The 13,437-nt window shown below is 45.8% G+C and overlaps 2 protein-coding genes across 9 annotated transcripts in view; both read left to right on the top strand.

Annotated features, from left to right (window-relative positions):
* Positions 1-13,437, top strand: part of LOC147029375 (death-associated protein 1 homolog) — a 117,480-nt gene that overhangs the window by 42,003 nt on the left and 62,040 nt on the right. The window lies entirely within an intron of this gene.
* LOC147029378 (uncharacterized) overlaps positions 1-13,437 on the top strand; it is a 34,237-nt gene that overhangs the window by 5,157 nt on the left and 15,643 nt on the right. For 2 of the 7 annotated variants that reach the window (XM_085872384.1, XM_085872383.1), the window contains exons 4-6: positions 690-752; positions 6,748-6,810; positions 8,310-9,255. In XM_085872384.1, the coding sequence (XP_085728510.1) occupies positions 690-752; positions 6,748-6,810; positions 8,310-9,190 (1,007 nt within the window). In that variant the 3' untranslated portion in view covers positions 9,191-9,255. Of the gene's footprint in view, positions 1-687; positions 753-6,747; positions 6,811-8,292; positions 9,256-13,437 lie in introns of those variants that run through there. The other 5 variants (XM_085872388.1, XM_085872387.1, XM_085872386.1 and 2 more) reach the window with 4 other exon arrangements.

Below are 13,437 nucleotides of genomic sequence, written 5' to 3'. Positions count from 1 at the left end.
GATTCCTCATCTCCCTCAGAGAGGGAAACGTCCATGGATTCCTCATCTCCCTCAGAGAGGGAACCGTCCATGGACTCCTCATCTCCCTCAGAGAGGCAACCGTCCATGGACTCCTCATCTCCCTCAGAGAGGGAAATGTCCATGGATTCCTCATCTCCCTCAGAGAGGGAAACGTCCATGGGATTCCTCATCTCCCTCAGAGAGGCAACCGTCAATGGACTCCTCATCTCCCTCAGAGAGGGAACCGTCCATGGACTCCTCATCTCCCTCAGAGAGGGAACCGTCCATGGACTCCTCATCTCCCTCAGAGAGGCAACCGTCAATGGACTCCTCATCTCCCTCAGAGAGGGCACCGTCCATGGACTCCTTATCTCCCTCAGAGAGGGAACCGGTCCATGCACTCCTTATCTCCCTCAGAGAGGGAACCGGTCCATGCACTCCTTATCTCCCTCAGAGAAGGAACCGGTCCATGCACTCCTTATCTCCCTCAGAAGGGGAACCGTCCATTGACTCCTTATCTCTCTCAGAGAGGGAACCCTCCATGGACTCCTTCTCTCTCCCAGAGAGGGAAATGTCCATGGTCGGTTCACCCGAGGATGAGGAGTCTGGACCCGGTACGTGACGTTCACTCTGAAGCAAGATCTTTTGGTTCCTGGATGTTTAGTTTTGATGGATTGTTTGTGTTTCAGATTCTGTTGTGAAAGTGAAGGTCGAGTCCAACGTCGTTGATGATTCGTTCCCTCCATACGAAGGTTTGAACCACAAACTCATTCTTCATGTTCACACAGTGGTTTATTGTTCATCATGATAATTATAATAATAACAACTCTGTATCTGCAATCGCCAAGGTAAGCCTACCCTGGCCTCCCCCATCTTACCCTTGGTGATCGCCCCTGACTTACCTTGGGCTCATGATCCAGTGATGGTAAATGCTTGCTTCGACTGCCATTAGACCTTGACCATCAACATTCAGGGATAAAGTGTGAACTAAGAAAAAAAATGTTTACAAAACAATTGTGAGAAAAGTTAAAATCTATAATTGGGTCATGACCTGAAAAAATAGGTCAAGGTGTAAAAGGTCATGTCAATGCCACGTACTTTTTATTCCCTTTACTGATGCAAAATGTCATTCCGAAAGTCCCAGCCGAATCCGAGAAAAACTTCGGACATTGATGCAGGTCAGACATTGATACAGGACAGGCATTTATACAGCTCGGACACTGATACAGCTCGGACACTGATACAGCTCGGACACTGATACAGGTCAGACACTCGTACATCTTGGACATTTTGGAAATTGTGAGTGCAGGAGGAAAAAAAAACAAACCTTAATGATGGTTTCGTACTCTTAGGGGTCTAAGAAACACTGTGGTACCATAAAAAAATGGGTGTGCTCATTTTTATATACTTTTTGTATACATTGTCGAGGCTCGTGTGAGAGCTAACACACAACGCACATCAAGGGGGCATGAGACAAGAGGGGCGGGAGTGGGAGGGACAAAACAGTGGGGAACAGGCACATTAGGAGATCTGTGGAAGGGAGAGGGATGGGATGGGGAACATGGGGAATAGAAGATGGACATTACAGGGACTTTCAGGAAGGAGAGCAGGGAATTTGAAGGAAGTGGGCTTGGGTGGATTATCGGGGGTAGAAAAGATCAAGGATTTGGATGGGGGATGATAAGAGGTGGTGGTGAACAGCTGTTTTTCAAGCCTGGAGGGAAGAATGGGAAAGAATAGAGTGAGGGAGTTTATTCCAAAGGCGGGGAAAAAGAGGAATGAAAGAGTGAGGTGAGCAGTGATTCGTGATTTTGGTAGTTTTACCAGAAGGGGGTTGTTGGCTGACCTTGAGCGCCCTGAGGAAATGTGGTGGGGACAAATCGCAGAGAGGGCAGGGGGGGCGCAAGGCAGGAGAGGAGACTGTAGAAGACAGACCACCGACCAACCTGCGGTGATTGAGTGAGAGGCCCAAAGACTCAGCCTCATTGCAGGAGATGCTGATGATTCGAAATGCCCTGGTTTCTACAGCGTGAAGCCGAGAAAGGTGGGAGGCAGGAGCACCAGCCCAGAGGGAGAGCAGTACTCCATCAGGCTATGGACAAAAGCTTTGTAAGTGGTCAGGAGCTCAAGAGGGCCGAGGAAGGACTTTGCACGACGGAGGATTCCCAGTCGGTGACTGGCTTTTGAGGCGAGGTTGGAAATGTGACTTTCCCAGGAAAGGTCATGGCAGATAGTGAGACCCAGAAGCTTGAATGAAAAGACCTCTTCAAGAGGATTGTTGAGAAAGTGGATGGGTGGGTTTTCCAAGCGGTCCTTTCGAAGAGACATCGTGAGAGTGTGAGATTTGTCCGGATTGAAACACATGTTCCACGTGTTGGACCAGTTTGTGATTTTATCCAGATCAGCAGTGAGCGAAGAAGCTGCTGCTTGCCGGTCTGAGGGATGACCGATGGCACGGCAGAGGGTGGAGTCATCAGCAAAGAGATATCGAGGATTTTCCAGAGAGTCAGAGAGATGATTGATGAAAACTAGAAAAAGAACAGGGCCCAGAACGCTACCATGAGGAACTCCAGCCTGGACAGGAAGAGGGGATGAAAGAACTCCATTTAGGGCCACACGGTGACTGCGACAGGAGAGGAAGTCTGCACGCCATGAGTGGAGATGGCCTTAGATACCATGGGAAGAGATTTTGGTGAGTTGGGCAGGGTGCCAGACTGTGTCAAAAGCACGTGATATGTCCAGGGATACGGCTCGGATTTCCTGTCTGGTATTGAGGACCTCCATCCATTGTTGGGAGAGCAGAAGCAGCATATCCAGGGTAGAGTGACTTGGTCTGAAACCAAATTGATGATCGGAAATCAAGCCATTGGAGAAGAGGAAGGATTTAATGTCTGAAGCGATGATGGATTCCATCACCTTGCTGATGATTGGGAGAAGGCTGATGGGTCTGTAGTTACAGGGATCTGTTTTTGCACCTTTTTTATGCAGGGCAGTGATGTTAGCAGATTTCCAAGCAGATGGTAGATGACCTTGGACAAATGAGAGGGTGAATAGAACAGAGAGAGGGTGAGCAAGAGCAGAAGAGCAGGCTTTGAGGACACGTGGGCTGATGCCGTCTGGACCGGTTGCAGAATCTGACTCGAGGTTTGAAAGCAAGCTCTCCACCTTGTCAGGAGAAAAGGACACAGAGTCCAGGGACAGTTGGGTGTGACTGGGTAAGGTGGGTAGAGAAAGTGATGGGTTTAGGACACAAGATTTAGCTGCAAACATCGAGTTTAGGCATTCAGCTTTTTCATGTGCGGTATCAGCAGTGCGGCCATTTGAGTTAAGGGAGGGGATGGAGGGGGAACATACACCAGAAACACTTTTGATTAGACGCCACCAGGATTTTGAGGAGTGAGAGAGGTTTGAGAGTTCAGACTTGAGATTAGAAAGATGTTGTTTTCTGGCTCTCCTGAGGGTAGATACACACTTGTTCTGAGCTTTATGGAAGGAACTGAGATTGCCCTCAGTTGGGTTTGCTTTCCATGAGGCAAAGGCAAGTTGTTTCAGGACAACTGCCTCGCCACAAGCTTCAGTAAATCAAGGGCAGGAGGAAGGTTAGGACAACTGAAGATGAGGGGGGATAAATCTGTGCATGAGGGAGAGCAAGTTTCTTTGAAAGAATTCCCAGGATGAGTTGATGTTGGAGAAAGTAGTGATAGGAGACCAGTCTATAAGTTTGATGGCTGCTTGGAGACCCTGCCAGTTGGCTTGAGTGAAATAATGTCGTGAAGTGAAGTCGGCATTGTGGAAACATCTCCTACAACATCAATTCGTCTTCCCCTATCCTATAGGAGGAAGTTTAATTCCAACTCGAGCAGCACTCAGTGGAGCGCATGCCTCCGCCAGGCTGAACAGTTTACATTTTGTATCCCACTGATATGCCAGATCTGGATTCAGACCTGAACAAAAATCTAATCGGCTTGTTCTTGTCATCTTCCCAACTCATCCACCTCGGTTTGTCATAACTCGTCCACAACGTTTTGAGATATCGTGCTACATATCGTTGCTCACCCTGTCAATGAAGAACCACTTGATAAACTCTAGTATCTGGATCTTCAACAAAGTTTCATCCTAATCCGTCCACAACCATTTGATGTTCCTGATCACAGACAAACAAACAGACAGGTGTAAAAACATAATGTCCGTCCACCTTCGGTGCCAGACGTGATAACTAGAGAGTTCATTGAACACGTTACCTCAAACAGTGTTCATTCAAAACATCTCGTGTTCGTGCTGTACTTCCCTTGTGTTCACAGGAGGAACCTTGTGTTTTAGCAGCGTACAGATAAACCGTCCCACATACAGAGCGGGCCGCTTTGTGCCTCCCTCGATACAGAATTTCAATTGAAATAAAATAATTGTTTGATACATCGTAAAAAAAAAAAAATCTGGAAATTTAACGTGATTGAAGCACGATGAAGATACGGCCGAGCGTTGCCGTCGTTGGACACGCTGGCTCATGTTTTCCCATGATGGAACGACGGGGACAAACTCCCTTTTACTCTCCACTATGCTTAACCAATAGAGACAGACAACCGGACAGTTTGGAAAAAGTTGTTTATTATGATTTGTAAAGAGCACGTGGAAACGAGCAGTGTCACCATCGAGAAATCCTTATGCTACGCACGTAAGCCCGTTCCTCGTCAGTCACTTGTCACAGATATGAACAGGTGCCACAGTCATTCTGGGAAAGAGGGAAAGGGAGAGGATAGAAGAAGAGCCGGTGGGTTTACATGGGTCCAAATAAGGGCGGGGGGGGGGGGGGGGTGGGTGAAATGTGCAATGCAAACTGTTTTGAGAGTTGCGAAGGGTGAATGCGTGTGGTGTTAGATTAATTGGCGTGAGTGAGGTGTGACCATCAATGAGCCTTGAAAAGGAGAGTTGGTGCTTTTTGTTGATTGTTGGTGCGTCCAGAGGGAATGAGGTGAAACGGAGATAGAGGAGAAAGTTCGTAAGTCAGTGTGTTTGGACGACGTGACCAGGAACTCTCTGCTGGATCTGCCCTTCTGCCTGGTGTTGCACTTCGCTCACTTGTGCTTGTTCTCCAGACACCAGCCCGTGTGGTTTCTTCATTCCCAGGTGTACTTTGTTCGGGACTCTGGTTCAGACTTTTAGAAGCCCTGTTCTGTGCTCCACCAGACACGCACCTCTTCTCATTTTTCCCTTCTCTGCACCGCACTTGCACATCATTTGCACCTCCTCACTCACGCACCGGAGACACCCTAAGTTTTCCTCCCTCTTTCCCCCATTGAAGCGGCTGGGTTCACGCTGGTCCGTCGGTCGCTCCAGGTATCCTCGAGGTCGCAATCACCTCGAGCTGTCTCCATCTTTCTTGCTGTTCTAATTTCCTCAGGTGTGTATTTGATGGCACCTGTCGTGTTATTGTAATATGATGGCACCTGTTGTGTTTGTGTTATCTGATGGCGCCTGTTGTGTTTGTGTTATCTGATGGCGCCTGTTGTGTTCGTGTTATCTGATGGCGCCTGTTGTGTTAGTGTTATCTGATGGCACCTGTTGTGTTCGTGTTATCTGATGGCGCCTGTTGTGTTCGTGTTATCTGATGGCGCCTGTTGTGTTCGTGTTATCTGATGGCACCTGTTGTGTTTGTGTTATCTGATGGTGCCTGTTGTGTTTGTGTTATCTGATGGTGCCTGTTGTGTTTGTGTTATCTGATGGCGCCTGTTGTGTTAGTGTTATCTGATGGCACCTGTTGTGTTTGTGTTATCTGATGGTGCCTGTTGTGTTTGTGTTATCTGATGGCGCCTGTTGTGTTAGTGTTATCTGATGGCGCCTGTTGTGTTAGTGTTATCTGATGGCGCCTGTTGTGTTAGTGTTATCTGATGGCGCCTGTTGTGTTAGTGTTATCTGATGGCACCTGTCGTGTTCGTGTAAGTTAAGAATGTGTAAGTTATCTGTATCGGGTGAGCTCTACACTCTGTCCTCTTTTGTAAATACTGTACTTGCATTTCTTTTGCCTCACTCCACAAATCAATGCTAGATCATATAATATTGCTCTTGTATTAAAACCTTTTATTTTTGTGCCACATGCCCTTTCCTCACCATAATTATTAATAAACCTGCTTATTTGATAAATGTACCCAGCTCGTTCTGTCTGATTCCTATTGGTTCAGCGTAGTCCACACACACGTTCTCCTGGAAGTTCTGTACCACGAATTTGCTCTTATTAGCTGGTGCGTACTTGGCAGCTCCGCTCGGCTGTACCTGCTACGTTTAAGTGAATACAAGTACGCATCGAGGGCACCGAACTCGCTTGGTGCGGTCAATCCACCAGAAACGGAAACACGTGAAGGAGTGTAATCCTTTCTCGGATTGGCAGTACTAATCAGCGTTCGTAGTTGCTTCGCAACCTGTCTGCACGTGGAGTTATTTGTGCCCTGTGGCATCAAGAACGGGCATTCAAGAGAGGACCCGAGTGCTTCCCCTCGTCGTGAGCCTCGAACCCCGGATCCGCAACAATATTAACAACCAAAGTTGTCTTTTTGGAACACCCTTAAGATCTTTCACCATCGATCGGTTTTGGCCTTATTTATTTGTATTGGTAAAGGATAAGTTTAAGTTAACCTGGTTAATTTGAGTAAAGTTATCTGATTTAATTGGGTGCGGTGATGTGTGTGATTGTGACAATATCTTGATTAAATCATGTTGAAGTTTATTTTGTTTTACAATGATTTTTTTTTTCAGATCATGTTGTGAAAGTGAAGATCAAGTCTGAGATCGTGGATGAATCTTCCTCTCAAGACAAAGGTGTGAACCTGATTTTTATCATAAACTAGCGTGGAACGGCTCGCTACGCTCGCCTCTCCACATGTCGTTGCAGAGACTCACGTCAGATTTACTGTGTTGTCATGATTAACACCAACCATCATCCAAACATTTATTTTATCCAAATTTATTTGTAACGTTGGTGATATTTATTATATTTGCTTGAAATTTCATTTGTCATATAAGAAGGTCCAAGTGGTCGAAGTAGTCAAGGGTCTAAGCTCTCTAATCTGTCTGAAGGGTGTAAGGGGTCCAAATAGTGTTAAGATCTGAGGGGTCTTTTGGGTCTTTGGCTTTTGGGTCTTCAGGAGCTTCAGCATCTTTTTGGGTCTTTGCGTCTTTTTGGGTCTCTGTGGCTTTTGGGTCTTGGAGTCTTAAGTGTCTTCTGGGTCATATGTGAGTATATGTCCATGCACATGTGAAAAACAGTTTCTTTTTAATCCCAGATACCTGACCTCACCTGTGTCTGGAGCTTTGGTTTGAACCTTCGCTTGAAGAGCATTAAATTAAAGTCTTTAACATTTAGAATTATTCTCACTCAGAGTTCAACGTCATCGTAATCGTCATCACAAGATATTTTAACCCTCGCCGATTGAGAGGGTATTGTGTTTGGGTCCGTTTGTTTGTCTGTCAGTCTTTGTTTGTCCGCACAGAACTTTGGTGTCTTGGTCCACAACCGCTTGTCGGATTAGACAAAAATTTCACCACAAGTGCGACTACTCGTGTGGAATGTTTAAATCATAATTATGACGTCATATGTCACGTGGTGTGGTAACCTTGTTCGTAAAACGTTGGACCTCTGTATCTTTGAGACTGCGAGGAAAATTTGAAACTTGGTACACAGCAAGTACTCCTCATGGGGAATAAGTGTGATTCTTTAATGATGTCATAGGTGCCTTCGTTGTAACGTCATAATTGCATTTGTAGAACGTGACATCTGGTCAGTATGAAAGTTTTTGAGGGTCATCTCGGGCTAAAATGGAACACGGGGAAAAAAAAAATCGATGACGTCATTTGTCACGTGATTCGGCAGCTATATTGTTTAAAAAAAAAAAGAAAAACCTTCAAAAATATTCCTCTCTGAAGTGGCTGAACAGATCGAGGTGAAACTTTACTTGTATGACCACCTATTCCTGAGGAACAAAAGGTTCACACATATAAAATCATAGGTCACATGGTTTGGCAGCCATATTGGATTTCACTAAAACCTCCAGAACGGCTGGACAGATCGAGGGGAAACTTCACACAAATGTTCCCCAAGCCATGGGTGTACAAGTTCGTTCAGGAATAATTGATAGGTCACATGGCTTGACAGCCATTTCGGATTGAAGAATAATATTAAATAATGTTTTCTCTGGAACCCGCTTAATCAATCGAATGTCGTCCATATTGAATTAACCTGACACTGATGATATCCCACAATTTCTTGCAGTAAACACATGGTGACCTAATTGGTTATGGCAGTTCCTTTTTCTTTGCAGAGAAACAAATGAAAACTGTTTTGTTCACCAACTCTGCACAGTTCGTCAACGAAGAAGATCATTTCAATCATCATTCCAACCAACGGCAGAACAACAAACGAACCCACACTGGGGAGAAACTGTACAAGTGTTCTGTGTGTTCGAAGGATTTTAGTCAATTATCAAACTTGAATATCCACAAACGAATTCACACTGGGGAGAAACCATACATGTGTTCTGTGTGTTGGAAGGATTTTAGTTACTTATCAAACTTGAATATCCACAAACGAACTCACACTGGGGAGAAACTGTACAAGTGTTCTGTGTGTTCGAAGGATTTTAGTCAATTATCAAACTTGAATATCCACAAACGAACTCACACTGGGGAGAAACCGTACAAGTGTTCTGTGTGTTCGAAGGAATTTAGTCAATTATCAACCTTGAATGACCATAAACGAACTCACACTGGGGAGAAACCGTACAAGTGTTCTGTGTGTTCGAAGGATTTTAGTCATTCATCAACCTTGAATGACCATAAACGAACTCACACTGGGGAGAAACCATACACGTGTTCTGTGTGTTCGAAGGATTTTATTCAATTATCAACCTTAAATATCCACACACGAACTCACACTGGGGAGAAACCGTACACGTGTTCTGTCTGTTCGAAGGGTTTTAGTCAATTATCAAACTTGAATATCCACAAACGAACTCACACTGGGGAGAAACCGTACAAGTGTTCTGTGTGTTTTAAGAATTTTAGTGACTTATCAACCTTGAATAGACATAAACGAACTCACACTGGGGAGAAACCGTACAAAAGTTCTGTGTGTTCGAAGGATTTTATTCAATTATCAAACTTGAAAATCCACAAAGGAACTCACACTGGGGAGAAACCTTAAAGTGTTCTGTGTTTTGTAAGTTTTTTTTGTGAGTTGTCATCCTTGAATAAATATAAACAAACTCACACTGGTGTGAACACTTTTGTTGTGGATACCCCCCCCCCCTGTGAGTGATTCCAAAAGATGTCTCGTTATTAAACAAAACTAGTGAGGAGAAAACGAGCAGGCAGAAACGCAATCCTGGCATATACCTTCTTCGTACGACAACTCTGAGTGTCATCGTTAACCCCGATCAAGCAGCTGAGGTCCTCTGGCCTCTTGGGAAAGCAAAATAGCTGACTGCAACAAAAATATATCACCTCCTCTCCTCTGTCCCACCCCCCTCGCCTTCCTCTGTCTGTGATCTGTCCCCCAATATTTCCACAGGGAGCTCAAGGTCCACCAAAAACTCCTACTGGTTAAACTGCCAAAATCACTGCTCACCTTCACTCTTTCATTCCACTTTTTTCCCGCCTTTGGAACAAACTCCCAACACTCTCTTCAATCCTACTCCTCCCTCCAGGCCTTTAAAACAGCTGTTCACCACCATCTCTGATCTTCCCCCATCCAAAATCTTGATTTTTACTACCCCCGTTAATCCACCCCAAACCTACTTCCTTCACATTCCCTGGTTTCCTTCCTGAAAGTCCCTGTAGTACCATTTTGTTTACCCCGTGTGCCCCGCCCCATCCTTCTCTCTTCCACGGATCTCCTGTTGGCTTTGTTCCCCACTATTTTGTGCTTCCCTCTCCCACCCATCTTGTTTCCTGCCTTGTGATATGTTCTGTGTATTCGGTCTAACACGAGCCTTGACTTGACACCAGGGACATTTCAAACTCTGTGCAATTGTATACAGCGCACGCGCTGTAATAACTGACAAAGCAAGACAACAAGCAATGGAACACAAAAATCGGATGACCCAAGGAGAGAGAATCATCTTAAAAATGAAATACTGGACAAAGATGGAAAAATGGACCTTAATATGGGGAATGGGATATTCCAAACAAAAAGGTGTGAACACCTGGGAACAGATATTCTGAAGACGATGCCCTGATAAAGTTAATTTTAATCAGGGAACACTGAACTCAAAGAAAAACAAGATCGTCCAAGGGAAAATATTCACAAAGGAGGAGCAAAGAGTCAGAGATGAACAAACTGACGAGGTATGAAGAAATGACCGACCACCTGTAAATGGTGACCGACCACCAACGTCACAACTTGGTCTCTGCTGACTTTCTCAAAGATAAGTTTCCGGTCGTTGTTCATCGCGTTTTGACTTTATTTTGTTGCCTCCGTGTTTATTGTGTGTTCCTAGTTCGGTTTTGTTTCAAAACTTGTGCTATTTGGTGAGTTTTCGTCGATCTTGTCATGTCAGGTTTCCCCGTCGATGTGCTCCATCGTGTTTATTTGTATTTTCTCCTCTTTACCATCAGTTTCTATTTTCTCCACTTTTCCCTCCACCCTCCATCTATCCCTCCCTACTATACCCTCTGTTTCATATCTTAAAATATAAAAAAAATACAAAAAAAAACCTTTTCCCTTCTCACCTTATACCCCACGTAACCACGTGACTTCCTGTACCGACTTCTTCTTCTTTCTCTGCCCTGCCAATCCCACTCGAATCGTGAAGGTATTCACCACACACCTTCACAACCTCCTCTTCAACTTTTCCTTCACTCTTCCCCCCCTCTTCCCTCATCTTCAACAACAACAACAACAACAAAACAATGGTCTCTCACAATGATTCAACTTCCCCTCTTCGCTCGGTTCTTCTTCTTCAAAATCTTGTGTTCAATTCGACCTTTCTTTCATCCCGTGTCTAAAAATTCCATCTGTTACAACGTTTCCTTTCTCCACTCTGTCAATTCTTCTGCACTCCATCCATCTTACAATGTATTAAAAGGAATCTCTGATCTTCACATTAAAAAAAATCACATTTTGCAACGCTTGTTCATCTTTCGTCAATAATTGTTCTTTTTTTCCAACTTCAGTGCAAATTCATCCACCTCCTTATTTCTACCTCCTCCTCACTTCTTCCCTGTAATACCCACTCCCTACTCCTCCTATCTTTCCCCCCATCCGAGCATCTCTCCACTGTCCTCTCCATTACTAACAGGTCCTCCTCTGGTATCCCAAACTGTGTGGTTTTCAAACATCTGTGTTCTCTGTTCCACCCTCACAAATGTCTCGCACTCTCAATCAGCGCACTCCTTAATATCTCGAACACGCCCTCTCTTTCCTTTCGTCACATCACCCCTCTTCCCACCCCTCACAAAGCAAATTTCTCTCTCTCTTCCCCCTCAATTGTCCCCCCTCACCACTCCCTTTCAAATCTCCACCCTCACTCCCCCTTATCAAAACTGTCCCCCTTCACATCCACAAAGTTGTCTCCATCCCCCACCCTCTTTCTTCCAGCTCATTCCTCCACCTCCTCCAATCTCTCATTTCCCTTTGCCACCTCTCTTATGACTCCCCACTGCTACTCATCCCTTCCCTTCACCACCCAGCCCTTTGTCCTCCTCCTCTTCTGACCCTCTCCCCAAGCTCTTCCACAATCTGTTATCAACTGTCAACATAGACCGGGAGCCCACGGGGCTCGGCTCAACCGAAGAGGGAAACAATTGCCGTCCTCATGGTAAGATGCCAGATGATATTCTCACCTCAGAACTCTGCATCTGCCGGACACTGCTGCTGGGTTGACATTCTTTGGTCAATATCCGTATCGCATAATCGGCACGAGCTCAACCTGGCAGCGGAACGGCCCCAAGTAGTTTCTGATATTATTTGTATAGCTTGTAACACTGTATTAACAATGACAGACGATTTCACCGCTGGAGTACCGGTGACAGACGCTAATTAGATGCCGCGAAAATCACGCCAGCTCAACCGAACAGCGGAACGGCTAAAACCAACACAGAATGCTAGTAAGGGGTCCCCTGAGTACAAAAGGAGCACTGACAGACAACTTGGTCGCTGGGCCCCCCAGGACAGACGCTCCCTAATTCGGGACCCTTTGGTTGCGCTCGCTCAACCGAACAGCGGAATGGCAGTACCAGGTCCCCTCATTAGGTCGCCCGCAGGTGACCTGAAGTACTCGGTTGAATTCGGTCATACGACAAGTTTTCTACGTCTGTTTTTAGACTACTGTGTCTGCGATTGGTCAGTCGAAGTGACGTCATGGAATCACCACGAGGCGACCAATAGGTCATCCAAGGATATAGTCGGAACCGAAGACAATTTACGAGTCAGACCGGAAACCGGAAGTGGAAAACGAAATTGAAATAAATGATGAAAAAAAATGTTTTCAGCTAAATTTTCTCTTCTCCCTGCCAGGGAGCAGTCTACTGTGTGTGTAAACCATGTTTGGAGTGATTGTAAAACTATAAGTCAGCGAAAATCGCGTCCAAAGCACACAAATGATCTGGCACCCGACTTCGCTCGTGGAGTCGGGAACCAGATCAGCATACAGTTGCGGATCCGGGGTGGCGGGATTCTCACCCGACTCTTGGCACCACCCTCACCACCGCTGTCTCCGGGGTTTATAATGCCGGCTGGCTCGACACAGGCCTCGGGTCACCCGTTTTCAATCGCGATACCAACGTAATCCTGGACCTTACCAGCTGAGGAAATAGACCGCGGTTACAGACTGGTTTTGTCAGATGCCGAGCGTTTTCTGCCAGTCTGTAACCATTTTGGTTTTATATACCAATCGAACGGATCGTTCCTCGACGTGATACAAATTCATCCATAGCGGCAACTTCATACGAATCAACCATATTTATTGGGGAACATCGGGAACCCAACACAAGCAAAATATTCACGACAATGTTTTAATTAATCTATAACCCGTTCTTAACTGGGGAACTACGGATTACGGGTTTCGAGGGGGTCCCTACTGAGATATACCTTAAACAACATGCAGACAAGACAGACAGACAGCATGCAGACAAGACAGAGTACTTGGTGATGTTTCACGGACGAGAGGAAAGTGTCAAAGGCACGAATGTCGCTCGTAACAAGCCGATGTCCACGGATTCGAGCCCCAAGCTCTAACACGCCGCGTAGCGAAATGGAGGCATCGTACTCTTGCTCCCGGCAGCGCCCGTGCACGCAGCCTCGGCGCGTTCAAACCCCGCGAGGTCGACTGCACCAGACCGTCAGATCGACGATGGGTTTCAGCTGATTTCTCTCAAGGTCCAGCATTCAAGTCCAGGCCTGGCCTGTTCACCAGGCCTCCTTTACGAAGCAGATCGCAGACAGACACAGCC

This window comes from Eptatretus burgeri, chromosome 3 (genome assembly GCF_056783735.1).
Source record: "Eptatretus burgeri isolate ZD-2024b chromosome 3, Ebu_testis_v1, whole genome shotgun sequence".
Classification (NCBI taxonomy): domain Eukaryota; kingdom Metazoa; phylum Chordata; class Myxini; order Myxiniformes; family Myxinidae; genus Eptatretus; species Eptatretus burgeri.
The sequence above is the reverse complement of the archived record's forward strand: the minus strand, read 5'-3'. Positions and strand labels throughout refer to the sequence as shown.